The sequence below is a fragment of the Bos javanicus genome, chromosome 1, assembly GCF_032452875.1.
Source record: "Bos javanicus breed banteng chromosome 1, ARS-OSU_banteng_1.0, whole genome shotgun sequence".
NCBI classification, from domain to species: Eukaryota; Metazoa; Chordata; class Mammalia; order Artiodactyla; family Bovidae; genus Bos; species Bos javanicus.
The window spans coordinates 138,447,798-138,473,846 of NC_083868.1; the positions used below are offsets into that span (position 1 = coordinate 138,447,798).

The 26,049-nt window shown below is 42.1% G+C and overlaps 1 protein-coding gene across 12 annotated transcripts in view; it reads right to left on the reverse strand.

Moving 5' to 3' along the window:
- The window catches only part of NEK11 (NIMA related kinase 11), a 278,190-nt gene that overhangs the window by 45,210 nt on the left and 206,931 nt on the right, over window positions 1–26,049 (reverse strand). For 7 of the 12 annotated variants that reach the window (XM_061421687.1, XM_061421640.1, XM_061421649.1 and 4 more), the window contains 2 exons: window positions 25,193–25,253; window positions 6,582–6,678 (listed from right to left, as the gene is read on the reverse strand). In XM_061421687.1, the coding sequence (XP_061277671.1) occupies window positions 6,582–6,678; window positions 25,193–25,253 (158 nt within the window). Of the gene's footprint in view, window positions 1–3,992; window positions 6,467–6,581; window positions 6,679–23,295; window positions 23,370–25,192; window positions 25,254–26,049 lie in introns of those variants that run through there. The other 5 variants (XM_061421678.1, XM_061421712.1, XM_061421696.1 and 2 more) reach the window with 4 other exon arrangements.

Sequence of the window (26,049 nt, forward strand, 5' to 3'; positions counted from 1 at the left end):
ACTGGCATTGCAGAGGTGATTCAGGGTTGTGGTCACCACAAAGGGCTCCTACCCCTCCAGGTCCAGATGTTTTTCAGGGCATCAGCATCCAGTGGGAGAAACAGGCTCAGACGCTCCCTAGACCTTCAGGTGTTCTCCATGGCTTCTCCTTCTCAGGCTGGGCTTTGCGAGGTAGATTCCAGCCCTAAAACATGGTTTCCCTGAGTAAGACGATGGAGGCCACTCCTATGCACATTGTCCACAGGCACTAACACAAGATCCTGACAGTTTCCTCATAGCGAAGTTCAGTCTCAGAATTTCTCAGGTACTGAGTCTCTAACGCTAGGCTTTGTGGGTCCAGAAACCTTAGGGACAACTGCTGAGCAGCCTGAAACTTAACCCCAAACCTGGGTCTCTTTGTGACAATTCTGTGGGCATGAAGGGATTCAGAACTATAAAGGTCTAAAACATGACTCTTCAGTGATCTGCACTCATATCCACAGCTACTACCCAGTTAGGCGTGGGATCTGTGATGCATCCACTTATGTGATATCCGCAAAAGGCAACACCATGAGCACAAAAAACAGATATGTGGTTCCCAGGGGCAGGTTAGCAGGAGAGACACACACAAAGGAAGAACACAAGGGAAGTTTTAGAAGTGAGAAAACCATCTTTCAGTCTTGATGGTGTTGATGTTTATGTAACTATACGTACTTATCAAAATTGACAGAACTGTATAATTGAAAAAGTAGATTTTATTGTATGCAAATAAAAAAGTGATGCATTTGTCAAATCTCATAGAACCATACTCTAAATAGGGTGAGTTTTACTATTAATAGATATAAATGACCTCTTCCTTAATAAAATAAATAGAAAATGAGTAAACAAAAAAGTCTAAAAATCGAGGCTCTAAAAGCATACATATGTAAATATATTTTTATATGATACTTAGCTTTTATTGAACCCAACTCATATTCTGCCAGTAAACTTCTCCCAGGGTCAATCCTCCTGAATAGGTACTTCTCAAATTTTAATATGTACATGACTCTCCAGAGAGCTTATTAAAATGCAGATTCTGATTCTGCATTTCTCACAAGCTTCCTGGTGATGCCCATGCTGCAGGTCTGCTGGCCACACTTTAAGTAGCAAAGCCAAGGGGCACCGTGAGATCACCTGATATATAAAGGCCAAAAGAACCAGTCACTCAGATTGAACAAGGCCTCCTTGCGTGACCCACTGCCTCGGCTGTGTGAGTTATAGGATCTGTCCCTCGGCAATAGCGTCACTTACTCACTGCTGAAAGGTGACTCACCGTCACTCCCTAGGTCCTCCTCTTTGGTCTCCAGTGGAAGCCTGGAGCCAGGTGTGGAACTGAATGCAGGAGATGATTGTGAAGAAAGCTTAACAGAAAGCCAGAAACTCCTATCCTGAAGGCAGAGATTTCAGGAGGTCCACAAAGCCATAGAGGCCCATTTATTTACCCGCCCAGCCAGCCAGCCACCCACCCATCCCTCCATCTATCCACCCATCCCTCCATCTAACCATCCACCCATCCATCTATCCATCCATCCATCTGTCTATACATGCATACATACATCTACGTATGAATAGCAACATCTCTTCAAATGTCAATTGAGATTACTCAGCCAGAAACGAAGTCCACACTTATTCCTTGTGATTCTCCAGATATTGCAATGACTTTGAGTGGTATCACCTAACAATTGCTCAAAGTGAGTGCTTCCCAGGACCCAGCAGGGCATTCCATTTGTGGATGGTCTCCCAGCAGGAGTAAGAAGTGGCCTCTACTGGAAGCTAAGTGTTGGAGGATGGTAAATGGCTGGTTTTTATATTCAACAACTTCCTGACATTTCCCCAGTGAATTGACACTTCTTTGTGCATGCAAAAAAAAAAAAAAAGTGCTACATAAATGCCTTCACTGACAGCTTCTCTGCCCACAGATGCCCACAGGTATAAAACATAACATAGCAGGCTAACACATGACAACACCTTCAGATATTTGCTTAGGGATTTTCAGAAGGAAGCAACCACACGTCTATCCAGAGTCTATTTTAAGTCATTAACTTTTATCGAGCACTTACTCTGTGCCATAAAGTACCCTAAGTGCATTTCATATACAGGTAACCCCAACTAACCCTCAGAGCAACCCCACAAGGTGGGAACCATCACATTTTACAGACGAGAATTCTCAGGCACAAGGAGGTTGGGTAACTTGTCCAAGGACACAAGCTAGTAATGAGAAACAGGGACTTAAATCCCAGCCGTTGCTGTCCCCAGGCTCAGGCCTTCCCTCCTGACTGCTATGCTAGGGTTACCCTTTGCCTGACACTGCATGTATGAATGCTTACTGAGCCCACTGCACGACATCATCACTTGTTCCTCCCCACTTCCCTACAGAGCTTCCCTCTCTCACCGTAGGACAGGATGAGGCCTGGTACCCGAAGTCACATACACAGAAAGCTTCATTTTTATCTAGGTCCCACCTTTCTTATGTGAAGATGGGGAAAGCTGTGGAGGAAGCAAACTTGGTTAAGGAAACCAGGGGTTCCATTTGAACATCCTGAGTTTGAAATGCTCCCAAGGGAAGATGTCAGAGAGTAAGTTAAAAGCCACATGTTCAGTTCAGTTCAGATGTTACTGAAAGTCACATGTTACTGAAAGATTAAAGATGAAAATATCTGATGAACAGTGCGTACATGCATGCATTTGAGTTGCTTCAGTCCCGTCTGACTCTTTGCAATGCTATGGACTATAGCCCGCCAGGCTCCTCTGTCCATGGGATTCTCCAGGCAAGAATACTGGAGTGGGTTTCCATGTCCTCCTCCAGGGGATCTTCCCGACCCAGGGATCAAAGGGATCAAACTGCATCTCTCACATCTACTGCATTGGCAGGTGGGTTCTTTACCACCAGTGTGTCACCTGGGAAGCCCCTGATGGATGGTACGTTCTTTACCAGCTGAGCCACAAGGGAAGCCCTGGATGGTATGTTCTTAAAAGCAACACAGAAGAATAGATGGTAGTAGAGACAAAGCAAGGTTTGCCTTGAGCTGTTGATTGTTGAATTGGTTGATGAGTCTGTTCGGATTAATTATACTATTCTGATGACTTTCATATATGTCTACAGCTTCCAAAATTAAGTTTTAAAAAATTCAGGACATAGAATCACTTATATAGGATACCATAAAAAAAATTAGTAACTTGGATCTAACTATAAGGAAATATCAGACAAATAAACTGACTGTACTGTTCAAAAATGTCAGTATCATAAAAGACAAGTAACTGAAGATTTGTTCCACAATAAATAACACCAAAAAGGCGTGAAAATCTGTGATCCTGGTTTGTATCCTGGATCAGAAAAAAAAAAAAAAAAAAACTGCTGTAAAAGCCATTATTAGGGCAATTGGTAAAATTTGGATCTGGATCAGTGTATCAAATAATATATCAATGTGAAATTTCTTAAATTTAGCCATTTACTGTGATTATATAAAAGACTGTCCTTGTTCTTAGGAGCTGTACTTTTAAATATTTAAAAGTGAAGAATCATGGTGAATGAAACGTATTCTCAAATTACCCTGTAATAATAAGAATAATACTTTACATGTATAGATAGATATAAAGAAATTATGTAATTGTGGAAAAATGATAATTGGTGACTCTAGATGAAGCAGATATAGGGGTTTATTGTGCTATTCTTACAACTTTTCTTAGGCTTGACAGTTTTCAAAAATAAAAAAAGAATACAGTCACCTGATGTAATTAGTATCCCTATAATACATTCTTTGTGTTCCCTTCCTTATATTCTTTGAAATAAAAAGCTATCTTTTTGACCCTGTAGAGATTGGTACCAGATACTTGATTTTTCTTTAAGAACCTCTTTTATGTATCAATTTTACATGCATTAAGTTACAGACTCATCACAGCAGGCCCTGCACGCACTCCCTGGCTGCCGGGGATGTCCCTGAGGGTCTGCCCTCAGCTGTCAGCCCCTCCTGGGATTGCCTCGGCTGAATAACACCTTGTCTTAGTCCCTTTCCAGGGTGGCCCACATCCAGTGCTTGGTTAACCTGGGTTGTATGGGCCTAGCCCTCTCCCCTCTGCCCAGTGGAGCCCTGCAGGGCAGGTCCAGCTTCAGAGCTCTCTGCCAAAGCAATGGAGACCTCCACCAAGACTGTCTGCTTCCTTTGCCCTCCTTCCTACAGGTGTTGGCCTCCAGGACACCCTACACTTACCTCCTGCACAAAATCCCCACCCCTGAGTCCACTTACCAGGGAATCAGCTATGGCAATAATGTGATGACCATTTTGCAGATGAGAAAACTGAACCTTGGAAAAAAACTCACTTGCCTGAGCTCAGAAAGCCATCTCCTGGTGGAACTAAAAGTCAGACTCCAAGTCTGCTGGGCTTCAGCTCCCTCCTTCTCTTTATCCTTCAAATCCTATGTCTATGTTAATGCTGAAGCCAAGTTCCTATTTCCCCCAGAGACATCCTCAAATTCCCTTTCTCATCTTGACACTCTCACCATCTGCTCTGTTTGGCATATGGCTATGGTCCCAGTTGGGGACTTTTCTTAACCATCACCTCTGATTACATAACCACTGTGCTGTTATTTAGCTTTTCAGTTTGAAGTCCGGTGCTTTCCCCACATTATAATCTCCCTGGGGACAAATGTCATTTATTGTTCTTTGAATTCCAACAGTTGCTGTCCATATGTTGGGGATGCAGCCAGTACATTACCACGTAGGGAAAGAACCCACAATTCCCATCTTTTTCTGGCTGTGGAAACAAACATCCTCAGAAGATCCTTAGCTCTGCAGCCTCAATTTCCTCTTGGCCTGTTCTGGAATGGTGTGGGGCTTTGTGATGTGGAATATAAGGGGATAACACATTATTCTGCCAGAGGAGCAGTACCATCCATGGGGGAGTAGCTCAAACTGTATCAGTGAGCCAGGAAGCACTTGGTCAAATTCAATCAAGCATAAAGAAGTGAACAACACATCAGGAATAAAATCACTGGAATGCAACTTGGTTACTTTTTTTTTTTTTTTTTTGGCAAAACTGCTTTTATTTTAATTATTTAAAGCATTTCATAATGTGCTAGGAAATGAGATATTGTGTCCTCTGCAAAAGTGATGAAGTCTTAGATCAAAACTCTAAGACTACAACACCACGTTATTAAATTTTAAGGGTGAAATAAGTGAGTTGCTTTTCTTGCCTTTGAAGATTATTGACTGGGAGATTAGCAAGCCTTCTCCATAATCTCCTCCCAGAAAGAATGAGCGGAAGGAAGGGCAGATGGGAAAGTTTCACCCAAATTCCCTCACTTCCAGATCTTGGGAATCTTTGGTGCCATGGTAACTGTGTTACTAGGTGACCACTCAGGTACAGGCAAGACTCGAAAACAACAGGCATCTAAACATATTATCAGCTCGAGGTTTGCAAACAATTTTCAGTACTTTTTTTTCTCCTTTGTTTCCAAATATCAGCCTGGAGGGATAATGTGTTGTACTATAAGAACAACATAAATGAAAATCAACTGAAGATAATTTTTATCAAACTTCCTAACTATTCAACCAGCACCCATATAGGAAGTAGATTTTAGAGACAAGTTTCTGAGTTGGAACATCTATAGGAGTGGTATACAAACCATACAGCCCACAGGCCAAAGCTAACCTGCTGTTTGTTTCTGTATATCTTGGAAGTTAAGAATTGTTTGAACATTTAAAAATGGACGTTTAAAAATGGTTGGAAAAAATCAAAGGAAGAATAATACGTAGTGACACCTAAAAATTATATCAAATTCAGACTGCAGTTTGAAAACAATATTTTACTAAAGTACAGCCATACTCAATAATTCATATTGTCCATAGCTGCTTTTGTGTTACAAGAGCAGAGCTGTAATGGTAACAGAGATAACTGGCCCATGAAACCTAAAATATTCACCATGTAGCCCTTACAAAGAGAGTTTCCTGCCCTTGATCTGGAGATAGGAGTTGCAGAGAAGTTAGATTAGGAGGCTGGGTCCCTTCCCTGCCAAGAAGTTTATAACAGGTGCTGTCATAGTTTGTTTAGTCTGCTACAACAAAATAGCATGTGCTCCATGGCTTGCAAACAACAGACTTTTTTCCTCACAGTTCTGGAGGCTGGGAAGTCCTAGAACAAGGGGCCAATGTGGCCCCCTTTTGGTGGAGGCCCTCTTCTGGGTCACAGCTAAGGGCCCTGTCACATGGCAGAAGGGGCTGGGATCAATCTGGAGTCTCTTTTATAGTATGTCACTAATACCACACCCGAGGGCCCCACCCTCATGATTTAAGTACCTCTCCAAAGCCCCACATACTAATACCATCTCCTTTTGGGCTTAGGGTTTCAACATATGAGTTTGAGGGGAAACATGTTCAGACCACAGCTAGTGCCTTCCATGCAGATTCAGGCCTCTTCAGCTGAGCTACGTACACTCCATTCACTGCTGCTTCTATAATAGAAAAGCATGGCTGTGGTCTCTGTGGTGGCCAAACAGGACAGCATCACATGACTGATATGTTCTCACACATTGCACTCTCTGAGGGGTCGGGCCATAGGCTACTTACTCCCGCATGTGTTTCATCCTGGTCCTGGCCATTGCACTGTTGAAAATTGTTGGTTCTGAGGGTGTGTCTGGAGCTGAGCTGGTGACAGTCCTTGTGTCTGAAAATCAATGCACAGTCCTTATTGACTCCATCAGCACTTCAGCAACTTCAAGGCAACAGTCGAGGACAATCAGAAAAGAAGCTATTTCACCTCTGCCACAAGGTAATGCCACGTTCATTAGAGATAAATTCAATTATGACATGCCTATTAAAGAATTTATTCCAAATGACAAGATTATTTACAGTTTTAATATGTACAAGGAATTCCGGGACAAAGCCTCTTTCGGGAAGGATTATTTAAATAAATACCATTATTTTAAAGATGGCCTTTTTATACAGGGGGAAACCAATAGCCTTTGGCCACTATCTTTCAGAAGCTATGGAATTTGTTTTGATGCCTGAGGAATTTTTTCTAATAAGTTTAGTTTTCCCTTTATTTTAACCTCACATCTGAGCATTAGCTTTTTTGCAGTGGAAGGTAAGATGCTGACCAGGGAATAATCTGAAGCTTTGAACTTCAGCAGGATGGAGCAGAAGGCCAAAGTTGGGTTTAGGAGGTAAAGAGCTGTTAATGAAAGCTGCAGAGTTAGGAAATCTGTTGAGAGCCACAGTTTTTTTTTTTTACCAAGATACCTTGGAGACTCTTACAGAACAGGTGAGAACTGGTGGGGAGAAATACTCCACCCACTGAAACAACACTGCTTCCATTAAGAAGCTAAGGCTGCCCCTAAGTGAGGGGCTGGGTCATCAAAAGTCAGATCTTCATGTGGCCTGAGGGGGGCGGGCAGAGTCCTCTCTGTGTCTTCATCCCTCAGAGCCCCTACAAGGCACCTCATCCCATCAGGAGAAAACTCTTGAGTCCTAAGATTCATTTAGGAACTATATCCATGCAGTGACTTTGTTAGAGCAGGTACCCATTCTGTGAAACTCCTGCTTTCCCCTTATAACACACATGACTGTCTGCCAGGTACCCATTCTGTGAAACTCCTGCTTTCCCCTTATAACACACATGACTGTCTGCTTTTTGGACCAAACAAGGAAGTGAGGGCCAACTCCCATTCTGTGGGAGCAAAATTAGTACAGCTTTTTCCCTCTATTTTTAAATTAAAAAGACCAAATGCAAATTCTATTATTTTTTACCCCCCGCCTTCTTTGTATACTCCTCTGGGGGCACACAGCCCCACTTTGAACTTTGTGTTTTTACAGCCACCATCAAGATGAATATAACCTTGCTTCACTTTGTCAGAATCTCTGGTCTTTCCTCAGGCTCCATCCCTAGATGCGGAGTCACTGGTGAGAACTTTGTAAAGGGCACATTACAATTAGCTAAGTAAACTGCATGTCCTGCCTAGTACTTCATAGGTAAGTACTAGGGCCTGATGGCTCCCTTTGCTCTTACTCAGGAGGCCACCCTCCAACTCTGAGAGAAACCCATCTCAGTCTCTGTTACTAGAGATGGCTTCACAGCAGCGTTCTTTCCCAACGGCTGCTTCTTCCCAGAAAAGGCTCTTGTGAGGGGGTGATGGGGGAGGCAGAGCAGTTCACTTCATATTCATGTTGGTTGCTTTTTATAACCATCTTTTCTAGAACCTAAGAAGTTACGAAAACAACAAGCACACCATGCCAAGTAACATGCAAGCTCAAAACCCAGTTCTGCCAAGGTAGAAAGGAAGGCTATGTTTCCCGTCTCACCCGGAGCAAGTTGGCAATTCTTAGGGCTTATGCAAGGAAAGGTCAGAGCAATTTCCCCAGAGCTGCAGCTTATTTTAATCTGGTTACTGCTCCCTTCAATAAGACCCTCAGCATCACGGGGAAAGATGCTAAGCCTTGAGCCCAAGAGTAGAGGTTGGGGCAAAGAGAATTTCAAGCAACAGTCTTGGCGAAGCTTGGTGCTCAGAGCAACTCTTTTCACAGTGTTTCCTATTCACCAGCCTTTCTCCTTCCACTTTCCAACATGAATAGCAGTTGCTTTACGTCTAAGAAAAGGACAACATGTTCAGCAACCACAATAAAGAACAGCTGGGCCGAGTCACAGGCTTCCTCTAATAGGTGGTCACTGAGTCTTGGAGTATATTCTAGACCACTGCTTCTCAAACTCAAGTGTGATTCGAATCAGCTAGGGATCCTGTTAAAATGCAAATTCTGACTTAGTATGTGTGGGTAGGGCCTGAGATTCTGCTAGGCCCTACCCACATGTTTCTAATATGCTCTCAGGTGATACCAGTACTGCTGGACGTGGGACCACATTTTGAGTAGCAAATGTGACAAGCTAGCTATGAATTCGTGGGGTCCAGTGCTATCTGACAATGCAGGACTCTTTGTTTAAAAAGCAGGAGAAAAGCTGGTTTCTTTTCCTGCATTTATATAGGGACCTGTCCTGGTGTTTTTTACTGGATATTTATTTCATGTCATCTTCCCTTGGGAACTGGGCTAGCTACTCTCAAGAAGAGTGAAAACCTTCACAAAGACCCAAAGGCCCCCTGATTCCAGCCCTCCAGAAGTCATGTCTGGCCTCCCTTTCCCCGACCCCAGCAGAGGTGGCAGTGGTGGGGAGGGCAGTGTTGAGGAGGAGGTGGTGTTCAGAGGACTCTCTCCAGGGACGAGGCCCCAGAGGAGGATTCAAGACCCTGCCATATGTCCCACTATCTCAGCAGACTTTATTCATAAAACATAAATTCAAAAATAAGATTATTAGGAATTCATTAAAACCCCTCCTGAGCCTGGAGCCCTGTGTTGGTTGCATGCCCATAAAGTTCTGGTTCCAAAGGTCTGCTGTCTTGATGTTTTTTAAAAAACAATGAATCCTCAATCCCTAGGTTGATTTTTTAAATTATTCTTCTTTGTTAATTTCAACAGCGTTTTCATGCACTTGCACACAGCATGTACATGTGAGATGCCCACACCATGTCGGAGGCTCTCATGGCAGCATGGATCGGGAACTCTATACTCTCACCTCTCCCAGGGCTCTGGGAGCCACAGCCTGGGGGCTCAGCCTCTCCTGAGTCTGTCCCTTTCTGATCTACCTTTGATGGGTCCTCACCTTTGATTCATCTTCAGCTTTTTCTAAAAACAGTGGATCCTGACAAGGAGCATGGCTTAGACATCACTCTTCTTCTTTCAGGGTTTCTAAGACTGAAGAATGTCCACCAAACAGAGTTTATACCTACAGTGATTTTTTCAAAGAGGATATGTGCACAGTGAGGGTAGATTTTAGAGAAAACTCCAACCACTCCATCCTTCCTGTGGGACGTTCTGAAGGTACTTGGTCCTGTGTACTCTGAGAAAAGTCCTGAGGGGTGTGCTACATGGCTGAGACCCAGGGGGTCTTCGAGATTGCAGCCAGAGAGCAGCAGCAGATCAGTTGGCATCCATGCCCTGCCTCTTCCACCCACTCCCTGCCTGGGCTGTGTGCTCTGGAGGAGGGACTGAAGAAAGTGAAAATGTCAGTCATTCAGTCATGTCCGACTCTGTGTGACCCCATGGACTGTAGCCTGCCGGCTCCTTTGTCCATGGGATTTCCTAGGCAAGAATACCAGAGTGGGTTGCCATTCCTCCTCCAGGGGATCTTCCCAACATGGGGATTGAACCTGCGTCTCCTACATTGCAGGCAGATTCTTTACCACTGGGCCACCTGGGAAGCCCCTCATTCAGTAGAACAAAGAGCCAAAAGTGCAGTGATTCCTTTGGGCCCTTTTAGAGAAGGGAGCATTTTCTGGCTGTCCTTAGTAAACCAGAATACCATGTTTGCTGTATTGAGTTCAGTCTGCTCTTCTCAAGACAGACAACTCAAATAATTCTATGCAAATTCATTCCAATTCATCAAGGACAATAATAGCACTGACAATAATGACTAAACCTTTTTTGGTAAATAAGTGCCGTGCCTGGGGCATCATCTCATGGGAGGTTCCCAGGAAGTAGGTACATTTTTTCAATGAGGAAATCAAGGTTTAAGATATTCAGTTCCCACAATGAATACCCTATGCAGCTGGGGCTTGACACCAGGCCTAGATTCTGCTCAGCCACGTTTACAAGTCCCAGAGGGAATACCCACTTCATGGTGACAACTGTGCTGGGAGTCAGCCAAGGTGCTCCTTGCCATGTTTTACTTTCCAGTACTCTTCACTCCTTCTCCACTCCCCTACCCTTTTCAACTAGTTACTGACTCCTTGACCACAGAGATTATGTCCTATTCATCTTTTTTTGAACTTCTTATTCTAAGTGTACAACTCAATGGTGTTAGTACATCTATGATGTGCTACCATTACAACTATCTCCAAAACTTTTTCATCACTCCAAACAGAAACTCTGTAACCATTCAACAATAACTCGCTATTCCTCCCCTCCCTAATCCCTTGATGATATCTAAAGTACTTTCTGTGTCTGTGAATTTTACTGTTCTAAGTAACTCATATAAGTGGCACACAATATGTGTCCTTTTATGCCTGGCTTATTTCACTGAGCATCATGTTTTCAAGCTCATCCACAATGAGCTCCTTTTTATGGATGAATAACATTCCATTGTGTGTATATATATATATATATATTCATTCAATGGTTATTCATTCAACAGTTGGACAGTTGGGTTGTTTGCACAACAAACGATAAATGAACAAACAAAATGAGTGTTATGACTAACGCTGCTGTAGGTAGTTTTACAGAGGTCCTTTGTCAGGTTTAGGAAATTCCTTTGTATTCCTACTTTGGTGACTGTTTTTATCAAGAAAGGGAGTTAGATTTTGTCAAATGCTTTTTTGCATCTATTGAGATGGTTATATAGTTTTTGTCCTTTAGTCTATGTCCTTTAGTCTATGTATTACATTAACTGATTTTCTGATGTAGAACTATCCTTGCAGTCCTGAGATAAATCTCAACTGGCCATTCTATATAGTCCTTAAAATCCCTTATTTTTTAAAATTGCTGTGTTTGGTTTGCTAATATTTTGTTGATGATTTTTGCATATATAGCCATAATGAATATTGGTCCAGTTTTTTTTTTTTTCTTGTGATATCTTTGGTTTTAGTATCAAACAAGAGCCTCACAGAATGAGTTGGGCAATGTTCTATTGTATTCTGTATTTTAGACGAGTTTGTGAAACTGGTATTAATTCCTCTTTGAATGTGTAGTGGAATTCACTAGTGATGCAGTGTGGGCCTGGTGTTTTCTTTGTCGAAAGTTTTAAAATGACTAATTTGACTTACTTGTTATAGGCCTATTCAGATTTTTTTCTTGAGTCAGTTTCAGTAATTTGCATCTTTCTAGAAATTTGTTCTTTTATCTGATTTATCTAATTTTTTGCCCTTTGTAATTTATCCTTGTAATTTCTTTAAAGTTGGTAGCAATGTCTCCTTTTCCATTCCTGATTTCTTAACTGTCTTTCTTAAAGATTGACCAGTGTTTTAAACCTTTTCAAAGAGACAATTTTTGGTCTCATTGATGTCTTCTATTGTTTTCCTCTTCTTTATTTCATTTATTTCCACTGCAGCCTTTACTATTTCCTCCCTTTTGCTCACTTTGGGTTTCATTTACTCAAGTTTTTAAGTTCCATAAGGTAAAGTATTTATTTTAGAAGTTCAATAGGTAGGAATTAAAATCAAAGTACCAGGCTTCAGGTTTGGGGACCACAGTCATCATTCTGTCTCTAACATCACAAGCAGCATGGTCCTCCAGTCATCGCCCTGGGCTTCAGTTTCCTCACTGTATATTTAAGTGTTTCATTAGACTAAGGGCCTTCTTTCAGTTCAAACATTCTATGACCTGTAAGACATATCCCCAGACCTCCAGGGTTATAGACTTTAATTGGGAAGGTAACACACCAACAAAGATGAAGAGCAATCAAAGGGATCAAATATGAAGAGACAGATGGCTGGGACCAACAAAGAAAGTCACAGGCTTTACTGAACATCAGGCACCATCATTCCGGAGTCACTCCCCACCTGGGAAATGTCGGCTGGTGAGGCTTGATACCACCCCACGGGAGTGTTTTGACAATGAGATGAAACAAAAAGATCTGAAGAGACATCAAGCAACTAGAAGCTGTGTTTCTTAAGAATGCACAGCACCGCTCATGATAGTAATATTGTCAGGATCCCTCCTACTTCTATGATCTCTCTTAAATAGCAAAGCTATTTTCCCTGCAGAAGTGACAGCTTGATGATCCTGACATTTCACCAGGAGAGATTCTTCTCTCATTTCTTCCAAAGTTTCCCTTTATTCATTCCAGTTGCTGGATGAATGACCTTGATTATAAAACAAAAACCTGCATTTGCACTTCCTGCAGAACAACCTACCACACGGGTGATGAGCTGATGCAGGCACCGCAGGGTTGGATATTTTGGCAAAGGAGCTCTCCCTTAAGTTCCTGGGACACTGCTTAGTCAGGAATCCTCACAGACGCTGTCCTTGGTGCTCAGCATGTTTAGAATTCTTCTCACCTCATCTCCTTCAACCTCTCTCTTTCTCTCACTTGCCCACAGAATACTCAGGGTGTCCTTGACAGACACCCCTCTCTGCCCAGATTACTGCAAAGGTACAGCTTCATGGCCCACAATCTCTTTCTCCTCCGGGACACTGTGAGAGCAGTTCCATTTACTGAGAAGCTTAGCTGACCGACATCTTTGTGGACACCTTTCCTTGAGTATCTCCCGTGATGATACTGGACCTCAGGGTTGTCGATACAATGGGCCAAGAATCTTTGAAGCAGGTTGGTCTCTGCCTTCACTTATCCCAACACCCAGAGGTGGAGTTGTAGTGCCCAAATTTCCTTTCCAGGAAAGACATGTTACCCAGCTGGTGGGAGTGGGGGACACAGACAGATTGTAGCCACCATCCCTGCAGAAGCGGCCTCAGTGGCAGAGCCACAATGCCCAGAGTTATGCCCTTCCTATGTGCCCCTGATATGAAACAACTCATCACGGTTGAGGTAGAAAGCCTGATCATTTTGTCTTGCACAGACAACCTGAGTTCTGACCCCCACAAGGGTTCAAGTAAGGCTTGTCAGGCCTGCATCACTTTGCAGCTTCTCCTCCGCCTTATCCTGCTTCCCTTCCTTCCTGTCCACAGAGGCCCATCCAGAATAATGTCCTCCCACCCAGCTCCATGTCAGAGGCTTCTTCCCAAAGAACCCATGACATGTGGGGATGGGGGCTGACGGACAGGGGGCATGCAGGTGGTTGTCTTGAAGCCCTCAACACAGTGAGTATTTGATGAGTGATAATAAAAATGACAATGTAACCTCCCTCAGCCCCACCACCATCCCCAGCTCTCTCAGAGAATTGTTTCTATAGGAACAGGGCAGAAGTCAGCAGCTAAGGAAGTTGTTGCCAACCCTGCAGCAGCAGCTGAGTCCCAGCCAAACCCCAGGAGGAGGCTGGAAAAGAAAGCAGACAGGCGGAAGGGAAGAAGATGGCCCAAGAGAGAACTACCTCCAGATGTTTCCAGTAGGAAGGTGGCCGGGGCACATAAGGATGAGTGCGTGAGCTGCCTTAGGCAACTGCGGTCTGGGTCCTGACTCTATGATGTTTGATCAGTTACAAAACTTCTGTGACTCAGTTTCCTTACCTGTACAAAAAAAAAAATCTGCATTTTAGGGCTTTAGCAAAGCCTAAATGCGATGATCTATATGAAAGTATGTTGCTGTCAGTACATGTATGCTGCCTCCCTGGCCCCCAGGGTCCTCACCCCACTGCTTTGCACAGGGTGGTTTCTCAATAAATAAATAGCACCCCACTGCCTCTATCAAAATTAATTAGTTGGAAAAACAGTGGGCCAGCTTGGAGAGGAAACCTGCTACTCACAGGGGAGATGATAAATACCAGAAGATAGGAAATAAACTTTCTATTTTTATTACATAGTTATTTCACACAACAAATATTCAACAGAATTGCATGGAAGATTAAAAACAACAGGAGTTCAGGGGTTTGCAAATGGCCATTTTCTTTTGAATACATCAGAAGAGGCCTCTAAGAATAGTACCTTTCAACCTAAAAAAAATAAATAAAAGAGGGAGTGTCTATTTTAGGATTGAGGCAGAGCAATTAAATGTGCCATCAGGGTAAGAGGTTTATGGAGGCCAGACCCTAACTTTTTCAGCTGTGCTTACCTTGAGGAGACAGTAGCCAGCGTTTGGGAGTTTCATTATTCTGGGGTGCTTACATGGAGAATCAGCTTTAGAAAAAAAATCTGTTTTTCTGTAACAGAAGATTGAGCTGGCTTTCAAACTGACTCAAATGTTTAAGGTAAGTACATCAGAACTCCCCTCTTCTTTCAACAGAAAAGAATCACAGAGGTCACCCATGGTCATTGTGGATAAATCAGAAAACACGGAAGGGAAAAGTCCCTCAGAGAACCATTAGTATCACTATGGTATTTCTTGTGTGTGTGTGTGTGTATGTATCAACTATAGTTTATTTCTTAACACCTCTCATGCCAATGAATATGTAACTACATCATCATTTTTAATAAACTGAGAAGAACTTCTTTATTCTAGAAGACATATTAGCCCTTACTGCTAGGCATTTAGTTTGATTCCAATTTTTACTATTATAAACCACACTGCCCTGAGAATCTTTGTATATATTTCTCTTTACACACAACTCTGATTATTCCTTTAAGATAAATCCCTAGACACAGACTTGCTGGGTCAAAAAATATTTTAATCTTTCAGGTTAGTTTAACCTAGATGTTGAAAGCCAAACTTATTCTAGGTTGTAATTAACACTGTTTTCAAGAGGGTCACAAATACATTAAAGATGCAATGTGAGGCACCTTTAGTAAAAACTTCATTCAATTTATGAAAATCTAAAAATCGAATATAAGCATTTTCTTTATAAAGCCTTAGCTGGAAGTGAGAGCCCAGTGGTTCTCAAAGTCTCTGAACCAGCAGTATCAGTATCATGTGGGAAAATGTTAGAGATGCAGATTTCTGGGGCCCACACACGCCTATTGAATCAGAATCTCTAGGGGTGGTACCCAGCGGTCAGGTTCTCATGCGGAGTTCATCACTTCCTGCCTGGAGTTCTTGTTATTTGGTCTAGAGATAACGATAAACCCAGAAGTTCCCTGAAAACATGAAGTGTGTCAGGTACTGCTCTGTGAGCCCTATGATGGTTTATGTCAGAAAATACTTGATAAATGTGTCATCATTTGTAACGCAGGCTTACATTTCCAACTTTTCACATAAATAGACTAACAGAACTTTTAAATGAACTGGGTAAGAAATCCTCTACCCTGAAAAATGGGTGGACAGTCTTCTGTCAGTGACACAGCTTTATTGACCCAACCAGAGTGGCCTCAAAAAGCAACTGGTCTGGTGCATAATCACTGCTGATACAATAGCTTGACACTGCCCCCTTGAGAATGAGCTGCGACTAAAGTGCAAATGGCCAGGGTGACTTGTCATTCACTGGGCCTCTAACACCCACCTCTCTCTGGAAGGCACTTCGATGGCCATCTGTGCCACCTGCACACACACCCAGGAGCATCACTGATCCTCTTCTGGGGCCAAGACGGATGACAAGAGACCGTGTCCCTTTCACCCTTTCTAAGCTGATGGTGTGGAATTCAAGTCTCAGCTGGAGACTCAGCTGAGCAGATCCAGGACCATGTTTTCTGCTTCTGCAGGTAGGCATTTCATGGAGTCTATCTCCAGCTGGCACTGCTATTGGCATCTATTCAGGAGAGCACGCTGGACAGCTTCTTACCTTTCCATACAGCATCAATCCTGACAACTGCTGCCGAAGCAAACAGCTTCTTCTGCAGTCAGCAGCACAGAAAAGAACTGAAGAATACCCCGCCTCCCCCCGTTGCTGATCACCTACTCCTGTGAAAGACAAAAAAGGGGCTGTATCCACAGGACACTGCCCAGGCCATCTCTCCTCCACATACCTAGGCACTTTTAAGGTCTAGCCTTATCGTTACTGCAGTACACAGTCATTATTATTCTAGATTTCACATTTCCCCTTCCTGTGTATAAGAATCCTCTTCTTCATGAGACAGAGTCCAGCACCCACAAAAGCAGCTATAGATGCCAGAAGGTCACTTCCCAGCCTCCACGCCATCAGGAAGCAGGCACATGGCCAGCCTCTGAGGTGCTCCCCAGACTTACTATCAGAAGTTGCACGGAGGAGGAGTGCAGCTTGAGGAAGCCATGCAGACAGGGGTGGGGCTCCAGCCAGGGGCAGCCTGGCCCCCACGCTCCATGACCATCATTTGTAGCCTTGAGGATGCTCAAGCTGCCCTAAGGAGCCACAGGTGGAGGGGAGCTGAGGCCCCAGGCAACTTGCAGTGCAATTGAGTGAGTGAGTGAGTTGCCAAGAGGTGTCCTCCAGCTCCAGTCAAGTCTTCCCATGATCGCTGTCCTAAGGACATCTGACTACAACCTCGAGGAAGACCCTGAACCAGCACTCCACAGCCAAGCAGCCCCTGGATTCATGACTCACAGAAACCACGAGAGGTACAGAGGACTATTGCTGTTTTCTGCCAGTGTGTTTCTGAGTAGTTGTTAATGCAGCCACAGTTTAAGCATCAAGTTTTTACAGAGGGTCAGGATAAGAAACTAATATATGAAGAATGTTTATGTTTCCTGTTTGCTGTAGAAATATGTTGCTAAGTTTTTGTAAAGACTTTAATAGACATCTACATTTTGTAGATGTCCTTTGGAGATGGATAAAAAATCTTAATTTTTTTTAAATTAAAAAAGAATTGAAAAAATTCATGTGAGAAAATGCATGTCAGAGGATAGGAATATTTGAAAAAATATGAAAATTAAAAGATGAATGTCTTCTCAGACTTTAAAACATTCCATAAAGGCAGTGTAATGAGAACACTCTAGTACTGACAGAGGATTAAGAAGCTAGATCAGTAGGCCCAAAACAGAGGCAGAAATAAATAATATCCAGGAGTTGGAATACAAAAAATAATTTAAGTGGAAAAAATAGATTTTATTGGTGTAAAAACCTCAAGTGTGTAAAATAAGACAATAGCAATTCTAGAATGAAATTTAGGAGGCTATATAGAAAACACTCTTAAAAAACAGTGGAGGAGGAATGAATTAGGAATTTGTGATGAACGCATACACACTACTGTATATAAAATAGATAACCAACAAGGACCTACTGAATAGCACAGAGAACTATACTCAATATAGCCTACAAGAAAAGAATTTGAAATCCAAATCACTGTTCTGTGCACCTGAGATTAACATAACATTGTAAATCAGCTATACTTCAGTAAAAAAAGGAGGGAGTAAATAAAAATACTGAATCACTATGTTGTACACCTGAAAAACTTTTAGATTATACTTATACTGTTTTGGTCAATTGTACACCAACAATATTTGAAAAAATTAAGCTGAAAAACTTTAAAAAAAAACAGAAAAGCTATTAATATATAAAAGTCAAGTAACCTTTGCCTACTTAAAAAACAAAAAATTCCCCCACCAAAAATCCAAAAGAGACAATAAACAGAATTAATAGACATAAAACAGACTAGGGAAATTTTGCTACACATATGATAGAAAAGGGGGTATTAATATTTTTATAATAATTCAGCTTAATACATTGAACACTAAGTCAAGTGCAACGGCAGTGACTATTTCCACACAAAAGAACATGGGATATTAAAGATCCTAATAAATACCTTTTACAAAGAAAAGACTTTGTTTAGGAAAAATAATAAAAAGTAGCTACCAAGACAGTTCATGCCATATTCACCAGTGTGATGATCTGAATTGCTCACCATTCTCAGTCAGCCTGTTCCTTCTGCCTGTTCCTAGATCTGTTTCTCCCTGTCCTGTCCTTTCCACCTGCAGGGCCTTCCTCTCCATCTTTTCATGGCCACATCTATCCTCACATCATGAACAGTCTCAGATGCTGCCTTCTCCTTGAAACATCCTTGGTGGCTCCATCCCCCAACTGAAAGCCATCCCCCCACTTTCTGAATCCTTATTCTCTTGTTACGTAGTTATTTAGGCCCTTGTCTTGGTTCTTCTCCGAAATCTTAAGCCTTTAATGGCAGGATCCAGGCCTAACACACCATTGCCATCTACTACATTCCTCTACAAAGTATATAAACTTTGATGAAATCCTAATGTGCAAGTAATAAAGGAATAAACGACTGCTGAGTTTCTTTCTTAGCTAGGTAAACTTGATTCCTGGAACTTTTTTGTAGACAATAGGAAAATACAGAAAGTTCTTTGCTAAGAAGATGCTACTAAGAGTGATTAAAAGTACTGTTTTAGGAATGTATTTTAATTACAAAGCCTTTTTCTACCTCCTTCCCATCACCACACACCTGCCAAATGAATGTGCCTGGCATGGTAGCAGACATACAGCAGGTTCTCTGTAAATCGCCACTAATTCTGAATCTATTTTAATCTTTCAAGTTTCAAAGAACTTCTAGAAACTATTACATTTTTATCAGATATAAATCTATGAAGACAGAAGGGATAGTGGCAAGTTTTGCGCATGCACAGCAAAATGATCCAAGTGGTTTTGAATCCAAAATATCCCTCCTCTCCTCCGGATGCAGTGGTTTCAAAGTGTCAGTAACCAAAGATAAGACACTATGTTGAAATCACTCTAATTATTACATGAAATTCTTTTCTGTCAAGGTGAAAAGCACAATAGTGAAAGGTTAAATGGCTGTCAGTCATCCCTACATTTAACAGCTTAGAGTCTGAAGAGCTTAAGCAAAGGAAGTTTTGAGGGGATTCCAAAGCTCTGATGTCTTCTCTGGTCTCTATCAGTCATATTGTTTAGTGGAGATTAAACAGTAATTACCAACGTTCAATGGAAGAACTGAAGGGTAACAAATTTCAAAAAGCCAAACTGATCAGACACGTTAACACACTAAAGAAATCATAATGGACAGTGAGGTTTGGAAGCATCTCTTGGGTTCTAATGACTTCTGTGACAACATCCTGCTTGGAGGTACAAAACAAGCCTTTTTATATATAGTTCACCCAACTTGTATCATTCTGCTGATGACTTCTCTATAGAAGTACAGCTAATTTCCCAGTCGTTAAAAAGGCTAAACTTCATTTGTTGCCTTGGTTCCTAATCTGGTTACTAAGAAACACAGAGACAGAATTTTCTTTTTAAAGGAAAACAGAGGTCATCTTTGGCCTTTACTGGCTAGTGATGGGCCTGAACAGTTACTATAGCAACACCATGTGTTGTCTGCGGAATGAGAGCCCATAATCAGTCCCCCATCTCAAGTCACTTCTTTCAAAACATCCTCCTTATTGTTTGTTAAAGCTGATTTTTTTCTGACCATGCTTAAGAACCAGTGGTACCCTAGTCCACACAATAAAGTTCAAGGTCCTTAACCCGGCACCAAGGTTCCCCATGGGCTTGGTCCTGTGCATCCAGATTGCTGATCCCTTCCTCATACCTTACACTGAAGCAGCACCAGCCTTCTTGACAGTTCCATGGATACACCCAGTTGTTTCATATTTCTGAGCTCTCTACTGCTTGATCCTTTGTAGGGAACACTTCCTCTTTCTGACCACTTGGCTACTCTACTTACCTTTCCATTCATTCATCGAATGACTCTTGAAAATTACTGTGTGCCAGGCTATGTGCCAGACTCTGAAAACACTGGTGTGAATAAGATCTTGTCCTGGTCCTCATGGACCCAGGCAATCATAAGCCTTCGCCTCCTCTGTAGAGCTTTGCTCCAGCTGCATATCCAGAGTGGACCCCTCCTAACCACCTCCCTTGTTCCCAGTATGTGTTATCCTCCTCACAATGCCCTGTAATTACCTGCTCCCTGACTAGACTGGGAGCTCATCAAGGGAGGGACCTTGTTTTCTCCATCACTCTGTGATACCTGGCTAATCATATGTGTGTTATAAACATAATAGGGAAGAAAGGAGGGGTGGGGAGATAGGTAGCACATTTCAACCATCAAAGCTGCATGTTTTGAAGCATCTGCCTTCAGTGAAATGGCTGTTGCCTGCGTCTCTGGCTGTCCCCCAGACACCCCAGGCATTTCTGGCCTTTCCTATTCCCTTAAAAGGTGTTTTGTTCTCCTTTCCTCACCTAATTCTATCTAGGATCCCTTAGCATTCTGTTCATGACTGGCCTTGCCTTCTTGTACTCCATGGGGAACTTTGAGGGGAATTTAGGGCTTCAGAAATGGAAGTGCCTCCATTTGGGAGGGTATGTCCTCCATGCATAAAAGAAGCACCAAGGGGGTGACACGGTTACCAAGCTTTGTGCTGGTCTATCCAGGACCACACTTGGTGGCTGGGACCATGTTGCAAATAGGTTTCAACATCTGAATCTTCATACAGTGCCCCGAACCCACCTAAATGTCTGACACAGATGCTGAGGATGATGAACAAATACAATATTGGTTCCAACAAAGCTCAGTAACTCTTGTATACAGTGCCAGATAGCCCAGCGGACATTGACATAACTATAAAAAGAATAAAATTCCTAGAAGAAGCTATTTTCATTTTGGCTTATAATCAAGTTCTCTATAATTTTAAGAAATATATATATATATAAAGAAATATATATATTTTTAGTTTTAGTAGCATTTTGTTTGAATTATAAATTAGGGTGGATGTGCAGGATAAGAATCTCAGGGCTTAAGGGCATTTAATCCATGGCTCTCAAAGTATGGTCTGGATCCAGAATATCAGCATCACCTGGGAACTTGTTAGAAACAAATTCTAAGGCACACAGTGCACCTGCATCTTCCAAGGCCTTTAAGTGATTCAGATGCTTGTTTAAGTGTGAGAACTACCGGTTTAAAGGCTGTAACCTGACCTTGATATGTTCAGGAGACTCAGATACTGAACCTGAAATTCAAAAAGCCACCTTCTAATTGGGGATCCCTTGAAGCTCCACAATGTTTTCTTATCTACCCTCTCCACTCTCCAGGGACATAGGAAGGGGAGGCATCCCTGCCCCTGTTCCACATGGAAATCAAACAGTCTGGGGTAAACAGCTGCCAGCAGCATCTTCAGGGCAACACTTACAACATACTTGGTCCAAAGAACCAGAAGGATATTTGCATCTGTTGTCCCTTCTCTCTTGTCCAGGGTTGGCAGAAGCTCTTGAAAATGTTTGTGGAAGATAATTAAGACCTGGCATGCTCAATGGGCAACTGGATATTGCCATTGCACAGGCTGATGCTGCCTGTGAGTAAAGTGTGTCAATCATCAGTTCAGTTCAGTCACTCAGTCGTGTCCAACTTTGTGACCCCATGGACTGCAGTGCGCCAGGCCTCCCTGTCCATCACAAACTCCTGGAGCTTGCTCTAACTGATGTCCATTGAGTCAGTGATGCCATCCAACCATCTCATCCTCTGTCGTCCCCTTCTCCTCTGGCCTTCAATGTTTCCAACATCAAGGTATTTTCCAATGAGTTAGTTCTTTTCATCAGGTGGCCAAAGTATTGGAGCTTCAGCTTCAGCATCAGTCCTTCCAATGAATATTCAGGACTGATTTCCTTTAGGATTGACTGGTTTGATCTCCTTGCAGTCCAAGGGACTCTCAAGAGTCTTCTCCAACACCACAGTTCAAAAGTATCAATTCTTTAGCACTCAGCTTTCTTTATGATCCAACTCTCACATCCATACATGACTACTGGAAAAACCATAGCTTTGACTAGACGGACTTTTGTCAGCAAAGTAATGTCTCTGCTTTTTAATGTGCTGTCTAGGTTGGTCATAATTTTTCTTCCAAGGAGCAAGTGTCTTTTAATTTCATGGCTGTAGTCACCATCTGCAGTGATTTTTGGAGCCCAAGAAAAAGTTTCTCACTGTTTCCATTGTTTTCCCAACTATTTGCAATGAAGTGATGGGACCAGATGCCATGATCTTCATTTTTTGAATGTTGAGTTTTAAGCCAGCTTTTTCACTCTTCTCTTTCACTTTAATCAAGAGGCTCTTCAGTTTCTCTTCACTTTCTGCCATAAAGGATAGTGTCATCTGCATATCTGAGGTTATTGATATTTCTCCCATAAGTCTTGATCCCAACTTATGCTTCATCCAGTCTGGCATTTTGCATGATGTACTCTGCATATAAGTTAAATAAGCAGGATGACAATATACAGCCTTGACATACTTCTTTCCCGATTTGGAACCAGTCCATTGTTTCAAGTCTGGTTTTAACTGTTGCTTACTGACCTGCATACTGATTTCTCAAGAGGCATGTCAGGTGGTCTGATATTCCCATCTCTTGAAGAATTTTCCACAGTTTGCTGTGATTCACACAAAGACTTTGGCATAGTCAACAAAGCAGAAGTAGATGTTTTCTGGAACTCTCTTGCTTTTTCTATGATCCAACGGATGTTGGCAACTTAATCTCTGGTTCCTCTGCCTTTTCTAAATCCAGCTTGAATGTCTGAAAGTTCTTAGTTGATGTACTGTTGAAGCCTGGCTTGGAGAACTTTGAGCATTACTTTGCTAGTGTGTGAGATGAGTGCAATTGTGCAGTAGTTTGAAAACTATAGAACTACCGCCCAATTGCATTCACTGTCAGTCATGGAGGGTTCCTGTTTAAGTGTCAGGGCTTATACTCTGACATAACGAAGCTTCTATTGCCCCTTGGATCCTGTTAACATTCAGACATATATCAAAAACCATGACGGTTAATAAGCTCTAACTGTGACTGTGGTTGACAAATCTCCCAAAGTGCAGTTAGAGCAAAGCAACTACTGCCTACCTGAGCAATCTCATGTCCAGTGAGACCACATGAGGGGGTGTCTTCACGGCTCCTATGTAATGGCAAAGAAGCTCCTGGAATCCAGAAAGCCATCATACTCTCATCTGCAATGAGCACTTCCCCAGACAGGTGTTTCTGAGGCTTGCTGCCCCTCATATCCGTGTCTGGCAGGCCATTCCTCCCTGTCTGCCTTCCTACACACACTTAGGAGTTTAGCTTTCACCTTTCCCTGTTCCTAAATCACTCACCACTCACCCATCTGCTTTCTGTCTTCTCAAAGTCACTAACAGCCCTCATCTGCTCCCACCTCTTCTCTGGTTCCCTTTGTTTCTGAAGGTTTACATCAGATTTATTCCATCGTTGTCACTTTGGTGGCACTCCTGGCAGAGATGAATGTGTGTTTTTATTCCAAGTCCTAATGCTCACTTATAAAATCATACGGTCTTGAAGGAAATTTAGATATCATCTATCCAATCCAGCACTTTATTTTTTTGCAGTGGAATCTTTTTTTAAGGCACAATCTTATGTTGAAATCTAATTTATAAAACAGATAAGAGTGAAACTATTTTGGTTGAAGCTGGGAAAGGAGCAGAGTCTGCATCTAATTTCTCTTAAAATATTTAAAAATATTTGTTAAGGGCCTCTTTTGTACCAAGGTCTATGTTAGACAGGGCTTCTGTCCCTGTGCTTCTCAGGGTCCCCCCTCCTTGCTAGCTTCTGCAGATCCCCAAGGAACCCAATTTGAAAATTAATGAGCTAGTCTAACTGAGGTCCACAGAGACAGACAGCGCTTTGTCAAAGGACAGCCTACCTGGTCTGCTAATTTGAAACTTGGGATAAATGCACCTCATAGTGTTACTGTTGGACAACTAAACAGGTCACATGATGATGACCAGGAGAAAAATCCAGGGAGCTGTGTTATGAGTGAGGCTTCTCACATACAGATGTGGAAGAAGCTAGAAAAAGGCTATAAATTGTGCGTACACGCCTAACAAAATATTGGTGAATGCTGGCACGCATGAAAACTTCATCTTTATTCCTGTGATTCCCTTTGAAGGGACTGCTTTTGGTTAAAAAATTTAAAATAAAAATTCACCATCAAATTTCAAAGAAAAAAGATCTCACCCCTTTTCACCCAGGACCTATAAAAATTATCCCTTGGCATCCCTGAGGGACTGAGCCCTCGTGAATACCAAAACCTGGGGCCCCTCAAGCCCCTGCACACAAAGGCTGGTACGGTGAATACAGGCGGCCCTCAGGGCTGAAGGTGCTTCCATCCAGGGCAGGTTCCATCTGGGGAAGCGAAACCTGCAGATGAAAGACTGTATCCTCTGATATTCTATTTCTGTCAGGTGACAATTATCATCAGTGCTGGAAGTGATCCCAGTTGGGTTTGTTGGGTTAAAAAAAGGAAGAAAATAAGAAATAGGGTTTTATCTTTGAAGCACAGCAATCCCATTCATCAAGACCAACAATGCTAAAGAAATTTTAGCTCTGTTTTTCAGACCAAATCTCTTCCAGTAACTGGCTGATCTTCAGAATGATGATATTTTCAGCTTGAATGAATGTAGTGTTTCTACAGGACCAGTGAGGTAGAAAGATTCCTCTCCCAGAAAACCTGTAAAACCTATTATTGCATCCTCCTAGACCACCACTGGACCACAGCGGACCACTGAATTTAACGATTTCATCCTTGGACACCCAGGGTCACTGAACAAGGATAAACAATTCTTCTTTGCATTTTCTGGCCCGTGGGTCAGACATTCAACCTCTGTTGGCCTGTCTCATCTGTCAAATGAGGAGGTTAGACTAAAATATCTAAGCTTTCTACTTGTTGGGTATTCCAGTAGATTCAGTAGGTATGAGTATATTTTGGAATCTGAAGAGGCTTACTCACCTAGAGTGGTGCAGCCCAGCACGTGCTCCAAACACCTGGCCAGAGCTTCAGTATCACTGTCCTGCCAAAACAAGAGAGATTTATTTCTCTGAGTGGTAAATGTGGAAAAGTGTTCTCACTACATGTAGGCAAGAGAAAACACATGAAAATCTAGTTGGAAACTTATTGTATGATTACATTTTTTGAAAAGAAAACTCTATATGTGTACCCACATCTTCTCCCTCATGGCAATCTATATAATGGTGTCTATTGTCTATCTCTCTGATAGGAAGAACATACACTAAAAACGTTAACAGCAGTGTGACTGTAAGGTGCGGTTAAGGGGATATATTTATTTTCTCCTTTGGGTGCTTCTGTCTTTTGTAAATTTTTATAATAAATATTATTTATTTAAACTATAAAAATGGTAAATACTTTAGAATGAAGAGAAAAAGGTTTCATTCGTCTATACTAAATACCACAGGAATCAGGTGAACATTGTTTTCTAGACAGCATCTCTACCATTCTTCTTTGGAAATCCGTGGTCTTCAAGGAGCCATAAGTCTAAGAATTGTACTTCTTATTTAACTCTCAATAAGAGTCAAGCACCCCCATGAGGATTTTGAGGGGGAGAATCCCAGAGCTGCACTTGATAACAAATACCATCTTTAATGCAAAATAAACATTTAAGGCTGGAAATATCCAAAGCAGCATCATAATGATCAGAGGAATGTAAGATCTTTATTATTTTCAGGTTTGTTATATTGAGAGAAATTAATAATTTCTGGCTCACCTACTCTATTTCAAAACAAGCTACACATCTCATACTGTAGTAATTGTGGATTTTAGAAAAATGCACTGTAGTATAATTTTCCAAG